The 26,358-nt window shown below is 46.0% G+C and overlaps 1 protein-coding gene across 1 annotated transcript; it reads left to right on the top strand.

Moving 5' to 3' along the window:
- The first annotated feature begins 140 nt into the window (after positions 1 to 140).
- pld1a (phospholipase D1a) lies at positions 141 to 25,489 on the top strand. The gene is made up of 26 exons (XM_076017638.1): positions 141 to 326; positions 7,045 to 7,257; positions 8,276 to 8,445; positions 8,639 to 8,781; positions 9,583 to 9,694; positions 9,861 to 9,926; positions 11,478 to 11,536; positions 11,673 to 11,765; positions 12,321 to 12,473; positions 13,931 to 14,080; positions 14,630 to 14,713; positions 15,924 to 16,005; positions 16,588 to 16,698; positions 16,939 to 17,124; positions 17,987 to 18,176; positions 18,259 to 18,387; positions 18,843 to 18,961; positions 19,330 to 19,443; positions 19,815 to 19,925; positions 20,126 to 20,214; positions 20,401 to 20,514; positions 21,069 to 21,118; positions 21,219 to 21,353; positions 21,739 to 21,892; positions 22,467 to 22,584; positions 23,125 to 25,489. The coding sequence occupies exons 2-26, from the start codon at positions 7,077 to 7,079 to the stop codon at positions 23,347 to 23,349; spliced, it is 3,138 nt and encodes a 1,045-aa protein (XP_075873753.1). The 5' UTR covers positions 141 to 326; positions 7,045 to 7,076; the 3' UTR covers positions 23,350 to 25,489.
- Positions 25,490 to 26,358: the final 869 nt, after the last annotated feature.

Raw genomic sequence — 26,358 nt, 5'->3', positions numbered from 1 at the left:
GGGAGGGAGCCCTCGCCTGTGATTGGCCGACGAGCCGCAGAGGCCTCTCCCTTCCCGAGGAGTTGCGAGAGAGTTTTCCCAGTGAGTTGTTTCTGTCTCGGCTTTATTTCATCTGAGCTTTGCGCGCCGACGCTGTCGGACGTGGAGGCTTCGGGACGGGACGGGACTGGACTGGACGCAGCAGCTGCCGCTAACATTTCTTCCACCTCTCTCAAAGTGATTCCGCGTTTTGTCTTCTTGCCGCGCCGCTGACAGACCAAGAATCCGGTCGAGCAGTTTTAAAGAAAGCGTCCAACATGTGGGCTGAACGTCCACAAACGGAGCAGGTTGGTGGCGTCTCCCTCCCGTGGAAAGGTCTGCGTCAACGGGATGGGCTTGGGCGGGGTGGGGGTGAGGTAAGGTGAAGGTGGATGGGGTGGTGTGTGTGTGTGTGAGTGTGAGTGAGTGAGTTTGTATGGGAGTGGCCGGGGTGCGGGGTGTCATAGGTAACTGGCAAACACATGTTGTGTAACATGTCAAACAGCTGCTGAGGCAGATCCGAGAAGTTTGTGTGCTTTTATTTTGTAGAATATTTCTTAATATTTTTTTTCTCTCTCATTGTCTTGAATCATGCATGATCCGCTGCAACAAGTTATGTGTTTCCCCCTCATCTCCTTATTGTATGACACCAAACCCAAGTGTGTATGTGTCACCCTGCTGTGCACACGCCTCCTTGTGAAGCCAGGAATGTGATGTGCAGAAGGTTTATACTTTGTTGTTCAGCTTTCGTCTCACCGTTGTTGTCTGTGTGTAACTGATACGCTGGATTGTGACCTCTGGCATTCAGAGTGCTCCTCCACTCCACGCAGCGACACCTCCTCAGCTTTTTAAATTTTTTTTTTTTTTTAATGTTATCACCCACAGGGCATAAAGTAAAGATAATTGCTGTCAATTTGCATTTGTCGTGTATCTATTTTTTTTTCCACGTGGGGCTAAACTGCAGGGTTGGCTGACGGGCGTCAATCATTAACCTTCATCGCTCTCTCTCTCTTTGGCTTTTAGGCCAGTACCACCTACTGCTCTTTAGGCCAAGACCCACTGTTACGTAACCCAAGAATTAGAGGGGGGGAGAGAGAGGAGGGGTGTAACTTTTTTTTTTTTTGCAGCACTTTCATTGCTTTCCAGGGAGGATTTAGAAATAATTTTAGCTTGGCCAGCCGGATCACTTCTGTAAAATTTTCCAGATGTGGACTCTTCCTGTGCCAGTCCACAGCTGCAGCTTCAAAAGAGAGCTGTGTGTTTGCGTTTATTGGGATTTTTCTTTCTTCAATACAGGTTATTGCTTCTGTAGCTCATGACTTGCAGTCCAGACCCGCCGTGCAGGGTTTGTCTTCCAATCGATCCTGACGCCGCTACCTCAGCCGTAACCCCCTAGTGAATAAGTTGAAGCTGAAGCGCAGCAGTCAGTAATGTTTAACTTTCCTAGTGTGAAGGGCTCTCTGCACAGGCCGCAGAACACTAGCCGGATCGTGACAAAGTTGGTATTTCCTAAGGTGAGGCCCTGGCTGTCCACTGTTTACACTTCTCAGCCTTTTACAAAGGTCCAAATCATGTGCCAAGTCGTGAAACTTCAGAGATCCATCAGTCAAAGTCGCCGGTGAATTTTTTGTGACGTTTGAAGTCTTAAAGGTCGTGTTCCTCACTAACAGGATGTCTTTATCCTGTCCGTGAACTGAGGAAAGTCTGTATCTTTACTTCTTGCCTGCTCCGCCCTTCATGCAAGCTAAAACGTGCAGTTGTGGATGTCGGCCCTCTGTGACATCACAAGAGGACTCATACCTCTCAAAGGTTGGTGACAGCACCCGCAGTGAGGTGCTGGCTCCGCCTTCGGTCCCCTCAAAATCACAAGGGAAGCGTCAGACTTGGCAGGCATCATGAACACGATCATGAAGTGGGAAAACTAGCATTACTTTTGACTTGTACAAGTAAACATCTGTCGTTGGGAGAACTGCTCCATGGGAGTTGTAGTTCTACGTGTATACTATCCATTTCAATTCAACTATTTAAGAACTACATTTCCTGGTTGAAATTAATTTTACAAAAATTTTTCTTTACGCTACTAAATTATTTTTTTTTTAACTTGCTAGAATTAGTGCTAACACTGAAAAAAGAAAGCGTACAGCCCTGGGGTATAGTGGATGGATGGATAAATGGAACATCTGGAACCTTCAGCTCCAGACTTTCAAAACACCGGCCAAACAAGTCCTGCAGCTCCGTCCTGAGCCGTAACCGAGGCCGGTCCGAGGTCGGTCTTCAGAGCTCTACTGTGGCGACTTCCAGTCTCTTGCTCAGCTCTCTCTGGGCTGAGTCAGGCATTTGGCTCCGACGGTGGCCGAGAGAGGAAACTGTTCCCGCCACCACAATGATGCCTTGTGTGTTAATGCAAAGTGACGGCCATCGCTGCCCTCACCCTCCCCAAACTCTTCCTCCCCCACCCTCCCGTCTATACTCTACTATAAACGTCTCGCTCCGCGGCAACGCTAGCATCCTTCCTATATGCGGTGCAAAGGATTAGATAATAGGCAGCTTTAGTGTGGGCCGAGAAGAAGAGGTGTCACAGACCTCTCTTGTTGCCGCTGCAGCCGATCCTCCCCCCGTCTTCTCTCTCTCTCTCTCTGCCTCTCTCTCTCCTCGCTCGTACCATCTGCGCCACGAGGAGCTTGGCACCGCTCGGTCCGCAAACGCCAAACAATTTTTTTTTTTTTATCCTTTCTTTCCATGTAAAGCATGTTGCAGTGTAAGAGTTGTGCAAAGAGGATGTTTGTATACAGTACATCATGCAATGGTTAGTGCGCTGCGAGGCGTCAACTGTCTCCTCGGAGTGCCAAGTTTTGTTATCGCACATCCAGGAATAGACGGTTCATCTCACAGTGTGTTTTTTTTTTTTTTTTTTTTTTTTATCTAATAATTGGTGACAGCGTCTCCACTGTTATGGAAAAGAATGCTCAGTGTGTTCACAGTTTTTCATTTTTACACAGTATATGTATTTTTGAACGTGTTTTAGACGTTCACTCCAGTGGGATACAGGCAGTAGAAGAAGCCTCTTGCATCTTGCACAAAATTGATTGAGCAAAATTGTGTCGAAAAAACATGAAAGAGGGCAAAATTCCGTCGTCGTGCGCCAACAATTCTAGCAGCTACTGTGATGCCAGCTGAATGCAGAATTGATCGCAGATTAGCCTCGTGGAACTGCATCAATTATTAAATGTCCGTACCAGGCTGGATAAAGCTCTCCAACCGTTATCTGACAAAGTCGTGGTGAGTAAAGTTGGCAAACGCCTTTATGTGTCCAGGGAGTCACCTCACCTTCTGAAGAAACCGTGATTGATTGGGCCAATAATTATATTTTACAGCTTGACAGTTCAATGGCTCACAGGATTCATGATTCATGGTTTCATGCAGGATAATACGACTCATTTAACTCATAGATTTTTTTTGGACATACAAGCACAAAGGTTTTCTTATTCTTTGTCCAACAAGGAAGATAATTGCCAAGTTATGCTAAGCTAAGCTAAACCCGTGAGACACTGGGATGTTCAATTATCTGTTAAACTTTACTGTAAAGTTAACAACGGTATCCCCTTTCCCAACTTGACAAGCTTATGTATTGTTCTACTGGCCTTAAAATGCTTAATTAATGCTCCTTTCATCTGTTTATTGAAGCATTTAGAACCCCAGAATTTAATGTCTCATCTTCGCATTAAAGTTCAATGACATCTCAGGGAAACAACGTTGATTCCCACTAATGATTTTGGCCTCATTCTGAATGAGCAACATTATAAAAATGTCTGTGTTTTCTCAAAGTCTGTCCAAGTGCTGCAGGTTTGGCACACAAAAGCAAAGTTAATAAGAGCCTACGTTTGCTGTCACAATCATTTTTAGTTCCCCCGCTGCCAGACTCACTTCACCCAGCAGCTTTTCCCACTTCTTCCATTTCTTCATCACTGATTTCGCAATCTGTTGACTCCAAGTCGTTGACATTTTAAAAAGGATACAAGCCAAGCGGCTGCTTCTGTTGATATTTCACACAAGAGGCCCGCTCGCTGGTGTCCTAAACCAAAACTCTCACCATGGCGACGGGGGGCGGGGGAAGGAAACAGGAAACATTTCTCTCTTTGGACTGATAACGCCGTCGAACGGCTCATTCCATTACGTCGGCATCATTGTCCTCCTGTGCTGCCTTCAGGTTGCACGCCGAGGAAAAGTGAGTGGCGCATTGTTCAATGCGTTGGAGTAATGTGCAAAAGTTGGCCTTGGGGCATAGTTCACGTTTCAGGGTCGCCTCCCAGCTTCAGTCAGGCCAAAGCGGTCGGGGTCATGGGGTATTTTTGGTGGTGGGGGGGGGGGTCTGCGCCGTCGTAAATACTTCTTCAGGAGTCCAAGGTTGCTCCGCCCGCCCGCAAGAGTTCAGCCAATGACGTGGAGCCATTCCGTGTTTTTGCCAAAGATGATGCATTTTTCTCAGTTGATTTGTGAACTTTTTGTGTGCGTGTGAGTGCGCATTAGTCAGTTTCACCCAGCATTGTAGATTTTTGGTGACTTATTACAAAAGGGTTTTTGTTTTTGGACATCAGATCCCAGTCAGAAGTGGCAAACGACACACGAAACTCATGGAGACTGCTGTGTAAAAATGCCAATATGGTAAACACGTCTTAGCGTGTTGATTGCGTGGCCATGCTGTTCGACTCGTGCAGTGATGGTTGAATGGCCGAGCAGATCACAACATTCAAGTGGCACCGTTATTTATAGAAAGATACGCCAAAAATATCACGGTGGAGATACGGATGCTATGCGTGGGTGGCGCTGCTGTGCAATTATCTTTGATATTATGAACGCTGGTCTGCCACTGCTCTTGTCTATATATTGTGTATATGGGCTATGTGCCACATCTTTATTTACTGTTGTGGCAGATGTTGTCCTGCCACATTGGAACGTGCAAACCTAGGCAAGGCTGACTCAGCAAAAGCACAAGCACCCCACTTTGGAATACAACAACTCTGATTTTATGAATAGTCTTGAAAATCTTTTCCTTTGAACTACCAAACTGTGCTTTTTAGTTTATTTGTTTTCTACCACACCGTTGCCAGTTGGATGATTTAAAGTTTCAGAATCGGCACTCAGTGTAATTAGCCAGAGGCACAAAGTCGGTAATCAATTATACATTTCTAATACGGCTAGAAGTCTCTACGGTTTGAAGTCTGGGAAAGTGAGTGGAGCCGTTTCACAGGAAACGCACAGACATGAAGTCAGCGCTGACGGCGTGCGATGTGTCAGGTGTTGTTTAAACTGGAGCCTGTTGGCAGAGATGCACGTGTGTCGACTGTGCGGCAGCAGACAAAGACACGCAGGGGATAATTTCACCCCCCGTCGACTTGACATTACTGTTTACTTGACTGCTAGCTATGCAGTCAGGACATTAAAGTCGACATTTCTACCCTTTAGTTCCCGATTCCATAATGGTTTTACACTTTATTTACCACTATTAACTGTCTTTTTTTTCCTTTTACCATGAAGGCAGGTTTTCTCAGAACTTGTAAGGGTAGGTGGGGAGCCTGACATACCAGTTAACTCCCCCACAGTTGCTGCACTTGTAACCTTTTCTTGGCTCCTGCTTGAAGTTCTTCCCTCCACTTCTTCTGCAGATGTTATCCCTTTTAGAAGTTGATGCATCACTAAATGTATTTGTCTTTAGTTGACACTCTGTTTTCAAGGTAAATTAACTAAACAGCGTTACTTTAAAGGCTCTATGTCTCCAATAGAAAGAGCTGCGCAGCCGTCAGTGCTCCGTGCAGCTGCGCTCCCCTCCCTGCACCCACACCGTCTCTTTGGATTGGAAGATCGCGTGACGTTTGACAAGAAACAGTAGATGCAGTGTTTTTATTCTATTACTTCCATTTAACCTTGTTTCTCTCCGTGCAACAGTGTCCCAGTGCAGCTGTAGCTTCTTGCGTTGCCGTGTTTCTCCAACTGGTGGAACAGGTTTTTCATTATTTATTTATTTTCATGTCGTCTTTGCGTTAATCTGCCAAAGTTAAGCCTTCGAGTTTCTCCATTGCATGCACACACAGCCCTCAGCGCGATGTGTTTCAGTACACAGTGCAACTGTCATGGATTTGCTGCAGAGTGCAAATATTTGCATGTGAGGTGCCTGTGTGTAAGCAATTATTTTGTTCCTTCTATTTTCCAATAGGGTGATGTTTTTTTTTTTCGATTCCAAACATTAATTAGAGTGAAAAGTGTGAGTTTGCGACTCTTAATGACTTCCAGGTGGAAATAAATACGAAGACCGTGACCCTGATCTCAGGAAGAAGCGGTATAGAAAATGAATGAATGAATGAATTATCACCTCTGGTGCAACGCTCCTCTTCGGCTTGATCGCTTTCTTTCTCTGTGGGCCTTATTTTTCCACTGTTTCCCGTTATTTGTTTTAGATAATTGGTTTATTCTGTTGTTGGGCCCTTTGAAAGGACAACTATTATTCATTTTCCAGTTTGCAAGCTTATAATGTGATTTGTTTGTCATTATGACGTCGATTTGTTTGTAATTTGTTTTAAATGGGTGATGAGCAATTACATCACGGCCATACTCAAAGTTTGCTCAAAGACGGCGTAAATTCGGATGCGTCTTTTTACCAGCAGAATCCCAACTCCGACCAGATAGAGGGGTGAGAGGACGGGCGGTGGCGGGTGGGCGTTCACGGGTTGGGTAATGCCGAAAATCCTTCAGTGAAGAATCATGGGAGTGAAAATTGCAAATGATTCAGCGCTTCAACGGATCCTCTTTTCCAGCGGTGGTTGGCTTTATCTTGGCATCAGAGTCGGTGCGAAGAAGCGCTCCAACCGGTCGGGCTGCTGTGTTAGCCAATCTGAAGTACCAAGTTGAAATCGATCAAGACAAACAACGTCTCCTTGACTTCTGATCCTGGCGCCGTGTTCGTTAAAAGTGGCTCCCGTGCAGCCAATCCCACAGTGGGAACTAACGCAGTCAATGTCTCCCCTCCGCCAGGCCTGCCCTGCTCCGGGGGCTAACTGCTAAGCATGCTGGGCAAGGCCCCGCCCACAACCAGTAGCCTGAACCTGGTGAAATTAGACCTGGACTCAGCCACCTCGGACGAGCCCGACGTCAAGATTGCCATGGCCGACCTGGTGGAGAGCCTGGACACCCGAGAGCTGGACTTCGACGAGGGGGAGGAGACCGACTACGATGTCAGCGCCTTGGGTGAGCTCTCAAAATATCATGGGGAGTATAATATCAGTAGAACTAGACAACAAATACCAAAGTAAATGAAGGACCAATGGAGGTAAACCAATTTTTAATACTAATTAAATAAGAAAAATTTAGTGAATATTGTTGGTACATTATTTAATGTGTACATGCATAAACTTTATATATATATACCATATATATATATAAGGCTTGATATTATATATGCATAGATTATAATATACATATAATATGAATATTATATGTCTTATATCCATATAATATAATATTATGTATTATACTACATATATTATGCAGCATTCATTTTACAGTCATTCAAACATGTCTCTAACATCTATGACCGCAGAAATGAGAAAAATCAAATGCCCTTTGTGATGTCACAAAGAGCTCTGTTAGGTGCACCTTGCTAGTAGCCACACCCACAGTCAGCTTTTGGCTCCGCCCCAAGCAGAGTCTAAAAGCTGACTCGAATTGAAGAAGGTTTCTTGGAGGAGGCTGTAAACAGAGGGCTAAATGTGCTGCACTGCTTTTGAAAAACGAATCATGCTGTCCACCAGGGGGACACCAGGGTGTCTTGGATGGAAAATGAGGATGTAAATGTATAACACAATATATAGTGTCAAAATATCGCTGGTATTGTGACTCTGGCTTTAATGTGTCTCCGTGTCACTGGCTGATGGCTGCTGCGTCATTGGCCTTTGTGTAACTGAACTGGCTCAAGAAGAAAAAAGAATTCCTATCCAGTCGTCCATCGACCTTCCAGCACTGATGCCTGATTTAAAACAGCTGTGGGATGAAGAACAAAGGTCTTGAAATGGGTTTAATGTCGGGCCTTAAAATTCTCACACAACGGCCCAATGCTGCAAACCAGAAGAAAACAGACTCTCACACACACACACACACACACACACACACACACACACACACACACACACACACACCTCTTGCCCACAGGCTCCAAAACAAAGTGCTGAAACCTCGCTCGTCCCTCTCTCTCTCTCTCCCTCCCCAGGCGACTGCCGCATCCCGTTTTCCGCCATCTACGACACGGTGGGCTTCAAGGAGGCCAACGCCAGGGTCTACCTGCCCACCGTGCCCATCACGGCGCGCATCCTGGAGGTGGAGAGGTTCACGGCGGCGCAGGAACGCTTCAACCTGTCGCAGCACAGGAGCGTCAACAAGGTGCGAAGGGCGGAAAAAGTTCTCGCCCGGCCGTGATTTTTATTTACACGCAGGGTTTGGTGTTTGCTGCTTTTACCGTCCTTCCGCCCTGACACCATTCTTGTCATATTTCTGTCTGCGTGTGTGTGTGTGTGTGTGTGTGTGTGTGTGTGTGTGTGTGTGTGTGTGTGTGTGTGTGTGTTTACGCGTGCAGTCCCTGCCAGCGGTCTTTAGGATTGAGCTGAAGCACGGCGAGTTCACCTGGGTGGTGAAGAGGAAGGAGAAGCACTTCATGGAGCTGCACAGGGAGCTGAAGACCTACAAGACCTTGATGAGGATCCCGCTGCCGTCCCGCAGGTCGGGAGACACACACCCAGGCGCACGCACACACACACACACACACACACACACACACACACACACACACACACACACACACACACACACACACACACACACAAGCAAACAAGGACCCTTTTGTTTTCCCAAAGTTTTGACAATCATCAGCTACACAAACCCTGCAATTTTCTGGGGAGGAGCGCTGGAGGCCAAGTCCCTCCCCCTCCACTCACCCTCTTCCCGCCATCCCCTCCCTCTCCGATCACAAACTCAACAACAGCATATCCAACTGTACTGTCTGAATGTCTCTCGTCCAGTTTGGAAGGCCTCCAAGCATTTTATGTGGGCTCTTATCCAGATGGACATAGATGTAATTTAGCTTATGCCTCCTGAGCTTTAGCCACAAATAAAGCTGGCGCATAATAAAACAAACAAACAAACTGAGAATGAATTGAGTGGATTTGGTCCAGTCGTGCTTCTCTCTCCTCCTGTGCTCTGCACCAGCTGTCACTTTTGCCTACAAAGTCGTAAACAAGTGAGTCTTCAAGGACTAAGTCTTAGGATGAAGTCTTTTAAATCAATGAATGGTTGACTGTCATGAGACATGACAGCGAGTCAACATACAGCCTGTGTGTGTGTTTAGGGTTTTACAAGTTTGTACACCTGGGGAGACGTGTGGAAAAACGCAACCTCTCAGTTCCCCCTCAGGCTGAACAAAAAGACAAACATTCAAAGCCTAAAATCTCTTTGAACTGTTCTTAGTCCTTGTAAAATGTGTTTGTTGTTCTTATTATTTCACGTTTTGTCTCTTTGTGTCAGCCACACAGTGAGGAGGAGGACGGTGAGGAAGAGCGAGGTGAGGGAGATGCCCTCCCTGCCCAGGGGGGGCGGCGACGAGCTGGTGCGAGACGAGCAGGTGTCCAGCCGGAGGGTACGTCCGCGCTCGCTTCCTGTCTGGGCTTGGGGAGGGGGAACTTCCTGCTGTTTATTCAGGAGGGCGTCCCGGCTTGAAGGCACGGCTGCTGCTGCAGGTGGAACACAAACAGCTCACTGTGTGTGTGTGCGCGTGTGCACGTGCGTGTCTTTTTCCTTCACAGAAACAATTGGAGGACTATTTGAACAAGCTGCTGAGGATGGCCATGTACCGCAAATATCACCACACGGTGAGTAACCGGACGACGTCTGCGTCTTAACGAGTGGCTGCTGCTGCTGCTGCGGAATTTCAGGTTTTAGTTAAAATTATTGTATGAAACAGATTTATGACTATTTTTGATTAAAAAAAAAAAAAAAAAAAAAAAAAAGATTTGTTAAACCAAACAGCCTCATTCGATGTGTTACCCAGGCAAAAAAAGAAACTATGAATTTCCATGAAGCTATTAAAACCCTGTGTTTATAGCCTCCTGCAAAATAAACCCTCTTTGTTGGCGCTTCCACATGTTTGGAAGGGGAACAGCACCAATGTGGTCTCGCAGGATTGATCTGCCAGCTGGCTGCAAGTGATGTCATTAAACTGAGAGGGGTGTTGTTTTTCTGAAAGTGTCGTAAATGAAAGAAGTGAAGGATGAGCTTAATTCTGTGCAGTTGGCTAATCGCGACAAGAATTATTCACAATCCAATAGTCCCACTCCAGGCCAGCTGGGGGCGCTGTGTCAATATCAGTGGCGCTGTTCCAATCCCCATCCATCCCCCTCCTTCCCACCGCAATACAACTCAATGAATCATGAGAAAATCAGTTCAGAAATGTGTAACATGAGCCGCACTCATGCTCGTCCCTCTGATGGCCCGGTGATGTTTCTCTGCCGGTTAAAGACTCACAGGCCTTTTGCTGCCTCCTCCTCACCCCCGGTGGAACCTTGTTGTGTTTTGCACAAATCATTGCGCTGTTTATCCGTCGCACGTTACCCTGTTTAGGGTCGACACACAACACTCAACAGGACGCGAAAACCAGGAACCGGTGCTTCTACCGCAGCCACGACTTAGTCACTCGTTGCTGTTGTTGTTGTTGTTTTTAAAAAACTTAGAAAACTTAAAAGTCCAGTGTATACATTTTTCAGGCAAGCCTGGTATTTACTGTACGTTTTGTATTTAGGTCACTGTCAGATGGGCTTCCTTGAAAAATAGCGGCGCATGGCAAGACAATCACAGGGACTATTGCTCTATATACATATATATATATATATGTACTCATATATCGTTAGCCTAATAGCATAGTTGCCTAAGTCATATATGAACGTTTTCGGAAAACAAGAAAAAACACATTTTTTTAGCAAGCGCATTGGTAAAGTTAGGCAGATATCACAATTTGGCCAAATAATTGACTTCGGCAATTATGCTATTAGGCTAACGATATACAGTCTGCGAGCCGTCCTAAGGGTAGAAAAAAAGGCCGGACGCTCTACCGTCTGAGAACTTATAAATCAAGCTTAATCATACACACTGGTCCTCTACAGATCCTTTGCAGCGTGTTTAGCCGCCGCCGCCGCTGCCGCCGCTGCCTCCGCCACATTGTGTCACTCTGACACGTTTCCGTGCCGGACGAGGCGACGTCAGCGCGGCGAGACAGTCCGAAAATAAGCGGCGTGGCCTGCTTCTGCGTGTCGGCGGCCGTGTGTGTGTGTGCGTGGGAGTGTGAGTGTTTGCCGGCGGTGTCGGGTTGTGCTGGTATGTGTGTCACAGTGTCAGCGTGTCCGTCCCTCCCTGTCCTCTCTGCCCAGATGGAGTTCATCGACGTCGGCCAGCTCTCCTTCATTCACGACTTGGGGCCCAAAGGACTGTGAGCATTTCTTTTCTTTCTCTCTTTCTTTCTGTCTTTTCTCTCTTTCTTTCTTTTGTTTACATGATACCCAGTCTTTCCCCTGCTGTCCCGTCCGCTATTTTTAAAAGCCTCCCCGGTGTGATGTTTCTCTCAGGGAGGGGATGATTTACAAGCGCTCCGGCGGCCATCGCATCCCTGGCATGAACTGCTGCGGTCAAAGCAAGGCCTGCTACCGCTGGTCCAAACGGTGTGTGGTTACCTCTGCGCCGCCCTGTCTCACGCTCCCCCCCCCCCCCCCCCCCCATCTTTTCACTCTCTGTTTTATTGCAGATTTCACTGCTGGGGCTGTTTTTAGATCTACTGTTTTTTTGGTTGTCATCTCAGAATCAATGTAAAGTTCAGATTTTTGTTTCCGAAAGACGAGCTTTGATTCATAGCGAAAAATCAAACACAATTTTTCAAAGACAATCCGAAGGAGGCAAACGTTCCGCCGCTTCCTCTGCTTCCTGTTGTTTGCCTTCTCTCTTGGCCGCAGCCAAAATCATGATATGAGCTACTTTGTTTTATTTTTTTTTCATTACTTTCACAAGACAGCAAAACAAAAAAGAATCCCACACGTTTCAGCTCAGCCTCGATTCCGTCCACCTACATCCCCCACGTTTCAATTCTTCCCACGTCGTTTCAAGAAGGACAAGAAGTAGAAGAAAGTACCCGACGCATTCAGAGACTTCACAAAGTGTATGTGTGTGTGTGTGTGTGTGTGTGTGTGTGTGTGTGTGTGTGTGTGTGTGTGTGTGTGTAGCTGGCTGGTGGTGAAGGACTCGTGCCTGCTCTACATGAAGCCCGACAGCGGCGCCATCTCCTTTGTGCTGCTGCTGGATAAAGAGTTCACCATCAAGATGGACTCCAAAGACACGGAGACCAAGCACGGCGTCCGCATTGACAGCCTCTCCAGGTGAGCGTCGCGGTCTTTGTTTGAGGCTCCAGAAGGGACATTTTATGCCGGCGCAAGTTTATTTTCCAAAGAGCCGGATGTCGATGTCGATGTAGATTCAGTTTCCTTTGAACCGGCACCAGTAGATCCTCCCACAAACCCCTGAGACGACAGGTGTGCAACGGTCATCCTTCTCATGCTTCTCATGTGTGGGTGGTGAGTAGGCACGGAGATAAAGTGAACTCAGCCCTCACCCTGTTTTTTTTTTATTTGTTTTTTTTGTTCTTCCAGTTGCTGCAGTCCTCTGTAACCATACATTTGGTGGTGTTCACGAGGAGCTCCTTCAAGGCCCCGTTCATTCAAACTGTAACGAGTCTCTCGCGTGAACTCCCCAGAAATGTGAAAAGTTCATCAGTTTCTTATTTTTTCCCCACTTGCACTGCATATAAACATATGCTGACGAAGGCCGGCCTTGGAAATGGGCCCTTTGTGATGTCACCAAGGGTACAGACGACCCACTAATACCTCTCCCAGGTTTTCAGCAACACCAGCAGCAAAGCAGGGAGCAGGAGGCTTAAATCCAAGCATTTTTGCAGGAAGGCTGTAAACAGAGGGCTAAATACACTTCCTTTTCTTAGGATCTTTTTTTTGTGTGATTAATCATGCATTAATCAAGCTACTCAGCTGGAGTCCAGTCATGCAAATTTAGCCCATTTTCATATTGAATGCATGAGTTTAAGTAGTAAATAAAATATGTATTATTTTTAACTGTGCAACAACAAATAATCATGAAAAAAGGCCTAAAATTTGATTTTATCCTGAAGATCTGTAGGTTTTTCTTCAATTTCAATTCATTTATCATTTTCAAGGGTGTACAGTGCACAGTTTACTGCACCACATTTTGCAGGGATGCCATTGCACCCAATTTCAGCCAGGGGCTGGTTTACATTGGGAGGCGCTCTGCCAGTTGTCATCGGCACAATACCTTTAAAAGGAGGTCAACATCGGCCATAAAGCAGTTCACAATCATCAAAATAACGAAAAAATATAATGAATAAAATTCAAAAAACAAACTGATCAAACCCAGTGAATAAAAACATTAATTATTAGGAACAAAACCAACAACAGTCAATCAATTCATAACAGATCCAAGACAATGACATAAAGTGGGTTGGGTCCATTGCATATTACTGATGGTTATGGTTACAGAACTGGCTGCTTGGTAGCCACTTTTTTCGATGTATTTTGAAGATGTATTATAGTTTTTTATTGTGGCCGGTACACTGTTCCAAATGCGACTGCCTGCGACTGACAGCACCGTCTGCCCGCATGCAGTCCTTCTTGTTTTGCACAGTTAATTACCCGTGAAAGCAGCTGTTTAATCACCCCGGAGACAAAAAGATGATTTAAAAAGCAAGCGCAGGTTGAATCTCACTCGGCGTTCCTGAAACCGGCATTCCCGCTCCCGTCTTGCGCAGGACACTGGTGTTCAAGTGCAGCAGCTACCGGCACGCCCGCTGGTGGGGCCAGAGCATCGAGAGCTTCGTCCGGACTCATGGCAGGGCTTTCCTCCGAGACCACCGCTTCGGATCGTTCGCTCAGGAGGAGGAGAACATCCCGGCCAAATGGTAACGAGGAGGAGGAGGAGGAGGAAGCGTGAAAATAAAATAGTTGGCGTGCTCAGCAAATAAAAAAAAAAGAAAGTAGTAAAGATTTGCATTCACTCGTGCAGCTACATTTGAATTATTCTAATAGATGCGCGTCATGTTGAGGAGTCGCTCTGCCTGCTGGTTGTAGTAACGATTGAGATGAGCGGAGAAGGGAATTCTACCAAACAAAAAAAAGACACATTTTCAGCGTCGCTTATTTTTCCGCCTCTGACTGGTAACTATGGAAATCCATCAGAGGAGCGAACAATCGGCACAGTCTGCCATCTTCTGCCGCTCTCTGTGCTGCATTTCTTCCCCCTCAGCTGGCAGACTGTGTGGTCGCTGAGTCATCGGTGTGACAGTGTTGTCCGGCAGGACGCCCGAGAGAAAAATAAATAAATAGAGTTTTAAGCGCCGGCTTTTATGGCTTCTTCTGTGTATTCTGGCAGATTTAAAGCACGCAGCTCATTAAACCGCGTTTTATGTGTTTGGAGACTCAAAGTTGTTGTTGTTTATTTTGCTTTGCAGGTATGTAAATGGTAAGACCTACATGGAGGACGTGGCCGATGCTTTGGAGGAAGCCAAGGAGGAAATCTTCATCACGGACTGGTGGTGAGTTGAACTTTTGTTTCTTTGTTTTTCCATCCCACTGTTGCTTTTGGAGCGATCACGAGGGGAGTGTTTGCCACACTGATGTGTTTCCAGCTTCCTCGGAAGAGCCACCTGTGAAGGATCAGCTGACCAGGCTTGTCACAGCAAGGTCATGTGACTCTGCCGGAGGGGGAAGACAGCAAGGCGTGTTGCAGATTCGATAAAGCATTTTTGATTTACGTCCATTTTTTTTCTAAATAAAATATTAAGGGAAGAAAAGTGCTGCTGCAGAGTTTGAGTTTAGATTGAACACACACACACACTTTTGCTCGTCCAGCCAGACACTTAACACAGTGGCAGCTCCGCCCCTCTGACGGACTCCTGCCTGTGAACACACTGTACATTATGCATGAGCGACAGCTCTTTCACAGCCTGCACAATAGCACTGAGTCAGATTACAGGCCACACACACACACACACATACCCGTACTAGGAAGACGCAGTCAGAAGGCCTCCGCCTGTCTCCGCCTGGTTTCCTCCGTCACCTCTTTAACCCGCTGGCAGTCGCTCTGCTCTGGTTCTCACGTGTTCAGCTCGTTGCTTCATGCTTGTGCAACAATAAAAGTGGCGGGCAGTAAAATGTGACCAAGGAAGAAAATTCATGTAAAAGTTGCCAGGTAGCAATTTTTTTTTTTTTTTTTTTTTAAAGAAAGACACTGCTCAGACACTGTCTTCTATTCTCAGACAGATTTTCTGACCACGTTGGAAAATAAACATCGTTTAGCATTTAGGAACTGTGCAATTTGCCGCATGACTCGGCCAAACCGACGCCGCAGAGGATTCCGAGACGCTACGCTGGGGCTCACGTCCTCGACCAGGGAGGCTTCCGCGGTGGCGTAAAGGGAGACAATAGGCACGCAGGCTGGGGGACGCCAACAGGAACTGACTAACAATGACAATGTGTCATTGCGTCACCTTTATCATTTGCAAAAGAAAAGCATAGAAGACCTGAGGAGTGTGATCTGGTTATTCTATACCAGATTCCTTGCCGTCCAATTTGAGTCTGTTCATTTATGCTTCGTCTCGTGTTTTATGAGCAATAAAATCCTGCAGGTAGCACTGGAAATCATGACTGTAAATGTAATGTGATGCCTTGGAGCGTTTTTATGAGAAATGTAAACCTCTCCTGCTCTCTTTCTTCCTCCCGTTCTTTCTTTCTTTGTTTTGCCAGGCTGAGTCCAGAAATTTTCCTGAAGCGGCCGGTGGTGGAGGGCAACAGGTGGAGGCTGGACTGCACCCTCAAACGCAAAGCGGTGAGTGTGCAGCAGCCTCTCTCGCTTTGAGGCACGAGAGACAATCAATGAGAGGTGTATATATACATATATATATATATATATATATATATATATATATATATATATATATATATATATATATATATATATGTATATACATTTTTTTATCGTATCAATTAAATCTTGGTATGAATTATGCAGTCAGTAGGAATAAAGTGGAAGGTTTTGAGCAGAAAGAGAGGTGGAGAAGCCTGTGCAGGCAGAGTGGAAAGACTGGAGGCGGAGCTGGACGTGGCACAGAGATCCAGTGACCACGATGGAGAGAATGTGAGATGGTTTGGAGATGAAGTCCAGACTGAGATGGTGATTTGGACGTGTGTGTGCTTGAAAGATGGTGGGGGTGGAACTGACGAGCAGGAGGCCTGGAGGAAGAGCAGAGAGGAGATTTATGGATGGAGTGACACGAGTAGCGAGTTCGCTGGCGTGAGAGAAGAGGATGCAGAGTTAGCTAGACGGAGGCACGCCATTGGCTGCTTTGCAGTGACTCGAAAGCCAGTGTGGTAAATGCTGTTTTTTGTTTTTTATTTTCCCTGTCCATAGCAACAAGGAGTGCGCATCTTTGTCATGCTGTACAAGGAGGTGGAGCTGGCTCTTGGCATCAACTCGGGCTACAGCAAGAGGACCCTCATGCACCTTCACCCCAACATAAAGGTGAATCATCAAATTAGCCCCTCCTACTTTTCTTTTAATCTTTTTATTCATTCGTTTATGTCTTCATTTAATATTTTTATTTTATTTTTATTTTATTATTTCTTTTTAATCAATATAATCACCATTATTTTCTATTGTATTGTTGCTGTAATTATGCAAATTTCGCCAATGTTGGATTAAAAAAGGCCTTCTTCTTCTTCTTCTTCTTCTTGACGCTTCCCTGCCTCTCGGGCATGTCAGGTGATGCGCCACCCGGACCACGTCTCCTCCTCCGTCTACCTGTGGGCGCACCACGAGAAGGTGGTGGTCATCGACCAATCGGTGGCCTTCGTGGGCGGGATCGACCTGGCGTACGGCCGCTGGGACGACCGCGAGCACCGGCTGACCGACGTCGGCAGTGTGACTCGCTCGGTGGCGCTGGAGCAGGTCAGAGAGGGGACATGGGGGGTGCACACACATCCACACACACACACACACGTGCCCTTCTCACTGCCATAGTTTCAACTTACTGTAAATACTGGAGAAGTGAAAGAAGAAGTGGAACCACTTTATACCTGCAATGTTTGGACCCTGGGCTGTGCGATTAATCGATCTTTAAATTGAAATCAGATTTATAAGTCAAGATAATGTTCAAAAAACAACAACAAAGGTCTTAAAATCGATTTTCCTCTTGCATGCTTTCGGGCCGTGCGCCTCTATTTTACAAAATGTGAAAGTTTTGCACTTTATTCATTCATCGTTGTTCAAGATGATAGATAAACCTTTTATTTTGAAAGTGATGTTTGGGTTAAGGTTAAGGTTGTCACTTTATCGACAGGGTGTTTGGTTCTTAAGTTCTCACTTTATTCCCAAACAAGGGAGCTTCATCTTTGTTTGTGAAGAACCTGTTCATTTTCATTTTCAAGTGAAGTTTGGTGAAAGTGAGGCTCTCACTTCATTAATGCCAAGGGATTCTTCTTTGTTTGGTCAAGAAGACTGTAAATGTTGACTCTTTACTAAACCCAAGGAGGATTTACACTATCTTTCAGTTGTACTTCATTCCCAATAGGACAATTTGTTTGCTACATTCCATTGTCTTTTGTAGTTTTACCCAAAAAAATCTAAATCAAAAATCGAGTTTTCAGAGAAAAAAAAATCGCCCAGTCCTATTATAAAGTTATTATTTTGATAGTTTGGGGTCCTTGTTGATGTTTCCTGGAGGATCCCAACAGATATTGACTCTGCGGATTGACGCTGAATTGTGGCAACTGCTCAATGAGAGTTTTCCTGCCCCCTCCGTCCCCCCAAGGCCGCCTCCACCAACGCTCCGCCCAGCAAGGGCGTGTCCAACGGACAGGGGACGCAGCCCAGCGACCTGGTCGACCTCCCCAAGCTGAAGGGCATCGGGCGCAACCGCCGCTCGCGCTTCACTCTCTACAAGCACCTGCAGAAGCACGCCATGCAGCACGCCGACAGCGTCAGCAGCGTGGACAGCACCGGTGCGTCTTTTCGTGTCGTTGTGCGACAACGCCGACTCGCCAACGTTATCGGCTCGACAAAAACCCGTTTGTGTTTGCGCAGGGAGCGGCTCGGTTCAGAGCCTGAAGACTGGCGTGGGAGAGCTGCAGGGCAACACACGCTTCTGGCACGGCAAGGACTACTGCAACTTTGTCTACAAGGACTGGATCCAGCTGGAGAAACCGTTTGATGGTGCGACGCTCAAACACACGTGTCTGACTCGAACACGGGCTCCCTGACCCTATATATATATATATATATATGTATATTTCTATATATCTATATATATATGTATATATATATATATACATATATATCTTTTTTTCTTATTTGCGAAGACAAAGACAATCAAATCCCTGGGTAGATCATCAAGAGAGGGCTGCCACATATTATGGAACATTAATATGGCACTTAGACGTTCCATAGGAAAGACCTTAGATGTTTCTTGGTACCACTGTGTGACTGGGGGGGGGGGGGGGGGGCTTCTCCTGAATCCGCTGGAACAGGACACATGGCCTTGCCAAGAGTAAAGGTTTGCACAATAAAGTCCTATCCTCATTTTTCATTTCATTTTTTTACATCACTTCCTCTCTCCTTCACCGTCATGCTCTTCCTGCCCTCCGGGGGTCGCCACCTGCTGCCTGCAGACTTCATCGACAGGTACCAAACTCCCAGAATGCCCTGGCACGACATTGCCTCGGTGGTTCACGGCAGAGCCGCCCGGGACGTGGCCAGACACTTCATTCAGCGCTGGAACTTCACCAAGGTAGAAAACACAGTCAAATCCAAGTAAAGTAAAAGATAAATAAATAAACATACGTTTCAGAAATTGTGATACTTTTGACAGTGATGTAAGAACGATTAGACTTCCTGCAGTCATCCGAAGTGTACATCTTCAGGGAATGACGTCAGCTCTGCCTGCAGTGTGTGTTCCGACCACTAGATGGGGCTAAGTCTCACACACTGGGACTTTGAAACAAACAAAAAAAAATGGGCCAGCAAACGCTGACTTTCTTTGGCAAAGACCAGTGGAAAAACCCCTTCAGCTCACTACCGTCACTCTTTCCATGGCATCACTTTCTCCTCCCATCGCCGCTCTCACCCCCAACCTCTGGCCTTAATGTGCCCACGCAGATCATGAAGCCAAAGTACCGCTCCCTGTCCTACCCATTCCTGCTGCCCAAGTCTCACTCCAGCGCAGACGAGCTGAGGTACCAGGTCCCGGACTGCGTCAATGCCAAAGTGCAGGTAAGAAAACAAACCCAAACAAACTGCTGGAAAATCAAAAGGAATGAGCTCTCTTTGGCCCAGTAAACTTATATAACGCTAAAGGTTTTCACATCAATGACTAATTGCCTGAAATACTTCATAATAGTTTTGTTTAAATGCTCCACCCTATGACAAAGGTGATGTTTTTCATGCGTCATAACAACTTTTTTTTTTTTATGGCACCAGGTGGTGTAACAACCAAGTTAAAAAGAGTCATCAAAAAACACATATTGAAAATATTTTAAAAGCTTTTATTATGTAAGTTGTGGTGCCCTTCCTGTCTTGCAAGCCAGCAACAGGCTAAATGTTCGGCCACCGCCGCCGCCTCAACGACCTCTCCTGTCTGCCAGGTGCTGCGGTCGTCGGCCGACTGGTCGGCGGGCATCAAGTACCACGAGGAGTCCATCCACAACGCCTACATCCAGGTCATCGCCAAGAGCAAACACTACATCTACATCGAGGTAAAGGACAGGACGTCAGATCCTTTGTTTTTAGCGCCTCTTGCATTGGCTCCCCCTGCAGGCCATTTCTCTCCCTGCGTGACGCCAAGCAATGCCGCTCTAATTGCAAACTCTGTGAAAAACTGCCTGCAGTTTTGAGTGTGACTGTGATGGTTTTGCAGTATTAAACTTCTGTGTCACTCTCTGTCCTCTGCGCCCAGAATCAGTTCTTCATCAGCTGTGCCGACAACAAGACGGTCTACAACAAGATCGGAGACGCCATCATCGAAAGGATCATCAGAGCGCACAAGTACTCGTCGTTTTTTTTTTTCGTCTTTTTTTTCCTTTTCTCTCTTTCTTCCAGCGCAACCTTTCTAAGCTGGAGCGGCGCTTTGATCGTCCGTCTCCTGTTCTCACCTCTCTCTCTCTCTCTCTCACACGCACAGCTTGAAGCCTTTTATATAACTTTATTTCTTTTTTTTGCCTCTCCTCACAGGGAGGGAAAGAGGTACCGCGTGTACGTGGTGACCCCTCTGCTGCCCGGCTTCGAGGGAGACATCACCACGGGGGGCGGGAACGCCATCCAGGCCGTCATGCACTTTAACTACAGGTGATCCGCCGGAGGGTGTGTGGGTGTGAAACAGAAAGGAGAGATGTGAAAGTGTCAGAGGGAAGGGAAACGAGAAAGCGAGGATGTAGTTGTTTTCAATAAGCTCCTATTTTTTTTTATATAGACTTTTCATATGTTTTTTTTTTTTAATCTCACTATTATACTACTACTACTGCAATAATAATCTTGAAAGAAAACCATTTAGATCACTAGCAAAATAAAAATACAAAAATGAACCCTGAGTTTGGAGCCGCCTGCAGAACGGCTGCGTTTTAACATCTTGCTTTGTCAAACCTTCCACATGTTTGAGACGGAAAGGTTCTGGGCAGATGTCAAGGCCCTTTGTGACATCACAGAGAGCCTGATTTGCGCATTTTCGTCTGCCTTATGTAAAAGTGGAGCGGGCAAAAGGCGCAACGGCTCTCATTTGTTGGGAAATGAGTCACAGATGTCAATTATTATTATCATTGGAGAACTGAATTTAGTACAATAAGGGATCTGTAAGATGAGGAATATTTAGTTTTGATGATTTTTTTTCTTCCTTCCCCTCTTAGAACCATGATTCGAGGAGATTACTCCATCATCTCTCAGCTGAAGAAAGAGAGTGAGTCAACTCACTGGAACTTCTGGTGGTGATAACAAACAAAAATACACAATAGACGTCTTGGCTCATGTTCTGTCCCTGTTGCGTTCTCCCGGCCCAGTGGACGACCAGTGGATGAACTACATCTCCTTCGCCGGCCTGCGCACTCACGCGGAGCTGGAGGGACGCCTGGTGACGGAGCTCATCTACGTGCACAGCAAGATGCTCATCGCTGACGACAACACAGTCATCATTGGTCAGTCTGCTGCCGCCGACGGGCCTTCTGTCGCCCGTTTCTTTTCTCACGTTCGCTCTCACCAGCGGCTATTAAAAGCCGAGTGCCTCTGTCTGCGTCCGCACCATCTCAGAAGTGATGGGTCCCCAAAAAAAAAAAATAATAAAAAATCTTGACTTTCTCTCGCCATGTGTGCAGCGAAAATTATGCACATCCAAATGTGGATTCAGCAGCGGCTTTCCGATTGCGTCTCCACAACGCCCTCTGGTGGCAGAATGTGAACCTTCACCAACAAACTTGAATTTTTTTTCTCTGTTCGCTTTTTTTCTGTGTGAATGAATGGCTGTAATTGTAGCAGTTGGGAATCATAACTTCAGTGACTAAGTTGTTTTCCTTTCGTTTCAAGGCTCCGCTAACATCAACGACAGAAGCATGCTGGGTAAGCGCGACAGCGAGGTGGCCGTCATCGTCGAGGACTCGGAAAAAGTTTCCTCGGTGATGGACGGACAGGAGTACGAAGCCGGAGCCTACGCACTGCAGCTTCGCCTCGAGTGTTTCAGGTGTGTGTGTGTGTGTGTGTGTGTGTGTGTGTGTGTGTGTGTGTGTGTGTGTGTGTGTGTGTGTGTGTGTGTGTGTGTGTGTGTGTGTGTGTGTGTCCTGATAAGCCAACAAGGGAGATCTTGAAAGTATCAGTGATAACCTAAAAAGTTTTCACCAAAATAAAGAAGCCATGTTATTTTTTAAAGGGCTTATTAGCTGCGTTTCCATTAACCCTAGAATTGCGCAAAACCTAAATATCGCAATAAAAAATCTGGTCATGGAAAAACCTAAACTTGGAAGAACCTCTCAAATATTGCTAAAAGGTTTTTAAGCTCTCGGGAGGTGGTTTTTCAGATGTATCGATATAGAAGTATATCGCAAAAGTGTCATGGAAACACTTTTTTTTTCCCCCGCATTTACGCCTCATAGGACCTGACATACGGCTTCTGTGCTTCACACCATTCAATGGAAACACCTACAAATCGCAATTGCACTTGAAAATTTTAGAAATATCGCTTTTATTTTGCAAAAAAAAAAAAAAATGTAATGGAAACGCAGCTACTGACTCATGTCTTCCCCTTCCCTCTGCCACAGGACCATCCTGGGAGGTCACACTGACACCAGCATCGACCTGTCGGACCCAATCAGCGACCGCTTCTACAAGGAAGTGTGGATGACCACGGCCGGCCGCAACGCCACCATTTACGAGAAGGTAACGATGATTTTATTTCATTGTTTTTGCCGAGGCCTTAGGGTTTGGCTGGTGTGTCAGACGGTGACTCCAGTACGGAGCACAAAGGCCCTGCTGTAACACATCAGCCGTTTGAGCGCCGCCCACTTGGCACCAGTCACTGAAACAAAGGGACAGGATAATTTGAGATGGACAGGTTTATGAATCAATCATCCATTAAAGAGAATCGACTGTGACCTAACTGGGTGAAACCTGAGGAAAATCTGCTGCATTGTTGGACCAACTTCTCTACCTTGGTTTCCGATCCCAGAGCCCAGAACAGCAGACCCCCCCCCCCCCAAAAAGAAATCTTTAATTTTGGCTTCCTGCTGAAACTGTCACTTTTTGACCTCTGGTATGCTGTGTGTGGGGACAAAAAACAATGTGGTCTCAGTGAATTCTGCATGAGATGGGACCTTCAGTAACAATCTTGGTCATCCGATTGTCCCCTTATGGAAAAGACATTTTGCTCGACTGGCTTTTTCTGTGTGTGTAAGTCCAATACATCCGCTTTGCTTTCAGGTGTTCCGGTGCCTTCCATCGTCGCTGGTGAGGAACATGTCTGAGCTGGAGCAGTACCAGTCCAAGCCCGGCCTAGCGCAGACCGACCAGGCCCGGGCTCAGGAGGAGCTGCGCAAGATCCGCGGCTTCCTGGTCCAGTTCCCGCTGGACTTCCTGTCCGAGCAGAACCTCATGCCCTCTGTCGGCACCAAGGAGGCCATGGTCCCGACGGAGATCTGGACATAGATAACCCGCCTTCAGGACCGAACTCGCCTTTGAAAGGCCGTTTGAATGTCTTAAGGGTGGAGTTGAGAACGAGGCGGCTCCAGAACTTTGTCAGATTGAAGCGCTGAGCTGGAAGAAAGGACGTCGATTACGACCGGGATGACAAAACAGGCACATGAACTTTGGGTTTCTGGGAATCAAACTCCAAACACAGAGACTTTTGAGTTGTCCGGGGGGGTGGGGGGGACTCATGGGACAGTGAGAAGCTCCGGCAGCCCCTGGGAGGATCAGCGGCCACAGACCGAACTGTCTGCTGTGCTGCCAAACTCTGAGACAGCGACGCTGCAGCTAAATTAGCTTGACGCTGGTGACGTGCACGGATTCCACAATGGCTGCTTTTGATTTATTTTTGAGGGTTTTTTTTTGGGAAATGTAAAATCCAAAATGTCCGCCTCTCTGCAGCGCTGCATGAGCTTTCAAACTCTTGTAAACGTGTTGTGCAGTGATGCATGCGCCCTCCTGCCAGTCACGTCACATCGGGTCTCACCTAAGCCTCCCCGAAAGACTTCTTTCCTCCCTGTCACTGGCGCTCTGTGTGTGTTGCATTATTGACCCGCACCAATGCATGCAATTGCACAGTGTCAGTTAGTAATGTTGCCATCACGGGACAATCGGTCCAACAATGTAACGTTGTCATTTCCTCTTTGCCCAGCAGATGGTGCTAGCTTACTAAAAAATACTGTTCAAACTCTGACCCTCGGTTGCGTAGACGTGTTGGAGTCTTTTATTTTGGAAGTGCTGCTACTCTGCCACAATCAACAATTCATTTTTATCCTTGGAATTTTGATAAGATCTAATTCTGCAGAAGTGAATAAATCACACACTGTTTTGTTTAACTTTCCTGTCAAAGCGGCCAAGAGGAAACAAGAAACAAAACAAAACAAAAAAAATCTGCAAATGATGGTGATGACTGACGTGCAGCCAGATGCAACTTGTTGTCAAACAGGACTTGCTGGTGCCATCTCTCTCCCCACGCGGCAACGTTGTCTCCGTTCAGTCGCGATGAGAAACTCTGTTTCGCCCTTTTGGTTTTCATCCGCAGTTTTTAAATTGCGGAATCTTTCGATGGCACCTTTTTGATCTGTTTGTACAGTTGCTCTGATGTTCAGGGTGAAATCAGGACTCCAGATCCTGCGGCCGCCTCCTCACCAGTGGACCCGCTCTGAATGTAAATATGCATATATTATCAGCCCATTAAAAGACAGCATCTATTTATTTTCAGTGACTTTATCTGTTTATTTCCCCGCCCCCCCTATTTTCTATTCCATAAACGCTCCCAGTGGATGTAAGGCATTTCATACTTCGTCATCAAACACCACGTGTGTTTATGAAGCTTTTGAAGGTATGTGACCCGTGAGACAGTGGCAGAGTTTCTCCTGTTCATGGCTGTGGGACACGCGTGTTTTCATTTCAAAAGTTTCACCGCAGCGTCTTGGTGCGAAGAGACGTTTCTCCTCCTCAATGTGAATTTTAAGAAGCCACTTCTACCGGAAGATCCAGATGTGCTCTGTTGCTCATCAGTTGTTTCATTTGCTTCGGGTCGTCGGTTCTGTTTCGTTTTTTGTTTTTTTTGGTTTTTTTTTATTGCTAAACGGAAATGGCTGCAGACCTTTTTAATAATATTTTGGTGTCTGAGTCCACATTTATTTCACATAAGCAACTGAGCTGCAACTTTATTGTACACGTTCTGATAATTAATATATATTGTTCTGTTAAAAATGGGACCAGGTTGATGAGGAATGTAAAATGAAGTCATAATTTATTAAAAAAAAAGAAAAAAAACTGTATGCATTTTGCTTTTACACAGACTTGACCCATTTAAAGTTCAGTTCTGACAATATTGTCTATATATGCCAGTGCATTATTTATGAATTTATGGTGAATCATTTAACATTCTTGAAAAAAGTGATTTTTCAGAGGTATGGCATGGCTGTCTGGAAGGACTTTTGTTTTTATTGTTATGAAAAAATCATTTTTTTTTTTAATGGTATGACTGTCTGTCTATTTGTCTGTCCACTCATGTAACTCACAATTTCAGTACCCTGCAAATAAAAATGTCCTTGGGAATTTTGACTTCCCGTGGAATAACATATATCAAGTATGTCTGTGTCGTTGCTGATTGTGGCTACACATATCCATGCTTTTATTTTGGCACAACACTAAACACAAGAAGTTTCATCGGTTATTTTTTTCAAGATGCCATCTTTAATCTTAACTCAAGATGTACTGTGGTATGAAAATATCTTTATTCTTTTTTTATATCGGGAAATTCTCAACGAACACCTGAGACGGAAACAATGGTCAATAAAATTATGCAAGCGGAAGAAGTTCAGAACTGTGGGAAGATTTTGACTCCTGCGAGTTCCAAACAATTATATTATTCACACACATCGGTGGCATATGTTCATGTTTCAGGAACAACAACAACAACAACAGGATCACAGTGCCATGTCCTACAGCCGGATAGTCATGACCTCATGTTTTCGCCAGGTCTGGCCGCAGCCAATCACGTGCCTCCGTCTAACTCTCACTCTCACTGCATCCTCTTCTCTCACATTCATTGATCTTTCACTAAATCCAAAAAATCTCCACTTTGCCCTTCCCCAGGCCTCCTGCTTGCCGGTCCCATCTACCCCCCATGCACATGACAAACCATCTTCATATTCAAAATATCTCACGGCAATAACGGTAGGACGTGGAGACAACGACGACGGTGGTTATGTTACGGGTGAAACGAGCAAATTAGACTTTAAACGCCACCCATGTTGCCCTCAAATTCACCAATTATATCAGACCTGAGGGGGGTTGAATAATAAAACCAGCAATTTAGGACAGGCACATGCAAACTACGACCCTGGAGCCAAATGCGGCCCGTTTAGCTTTTTAATCTGGCCCGCCGAACTTGAAACTACGTTAATAAACCTCATTAATGTTTCAGTTTCCCTGCATTCTCACGTTTTCTGCCCAAAT

This window comes from Nelusetta ayraudi, unplaced genomic scaffold (genome assembly GCF_046127955.1).
Source record: "Nelusetta ayraudi isolate G7.1 ecotype Tasmania unplaced genomic scaffold, CSIRO-AGI_Nayr_v1 ptg000007l, whole genome shotgun sequence".
In the NCBI taxonomy this organism is placed as follows: domain Eukaryota; kingdom Metazoa; phylum Chordata; class Actinopteri; order Tetraodontiformes; family Monacanthidae; genus Nelusetta; species Nelusetta ayraudi.
Note: the sequence above shows the minus strand (reverse complement) of the source record. Positions and strands in the feature narration are given on the sequence as shown.

Bases quoted from the DNA above. Each gene is read 5' to 3' on its own strand.
- pld1a (XM_076017638.1), top strand. From the start codon at position 7,077: ATGCTGGGCAAGGCCCCGCCCACAACCAGTAGCCTGAACCTGGTGAAA. The intron at 18,177-18,258 runs GTGCGTCTTTTC...GTGTTTGCGCAG, and splicing joins CAGCAGCGTGGACAGCACCG to GGAGCGGCTCGGTTCAGAGC. The intron at 18,962-19,329 runs GTAGAAAACACA...GTGCCCACGCAG, and splicing joins AGCGCTGGAACTTCACCAAG to ATCATGAAGCCAAAGTACCG.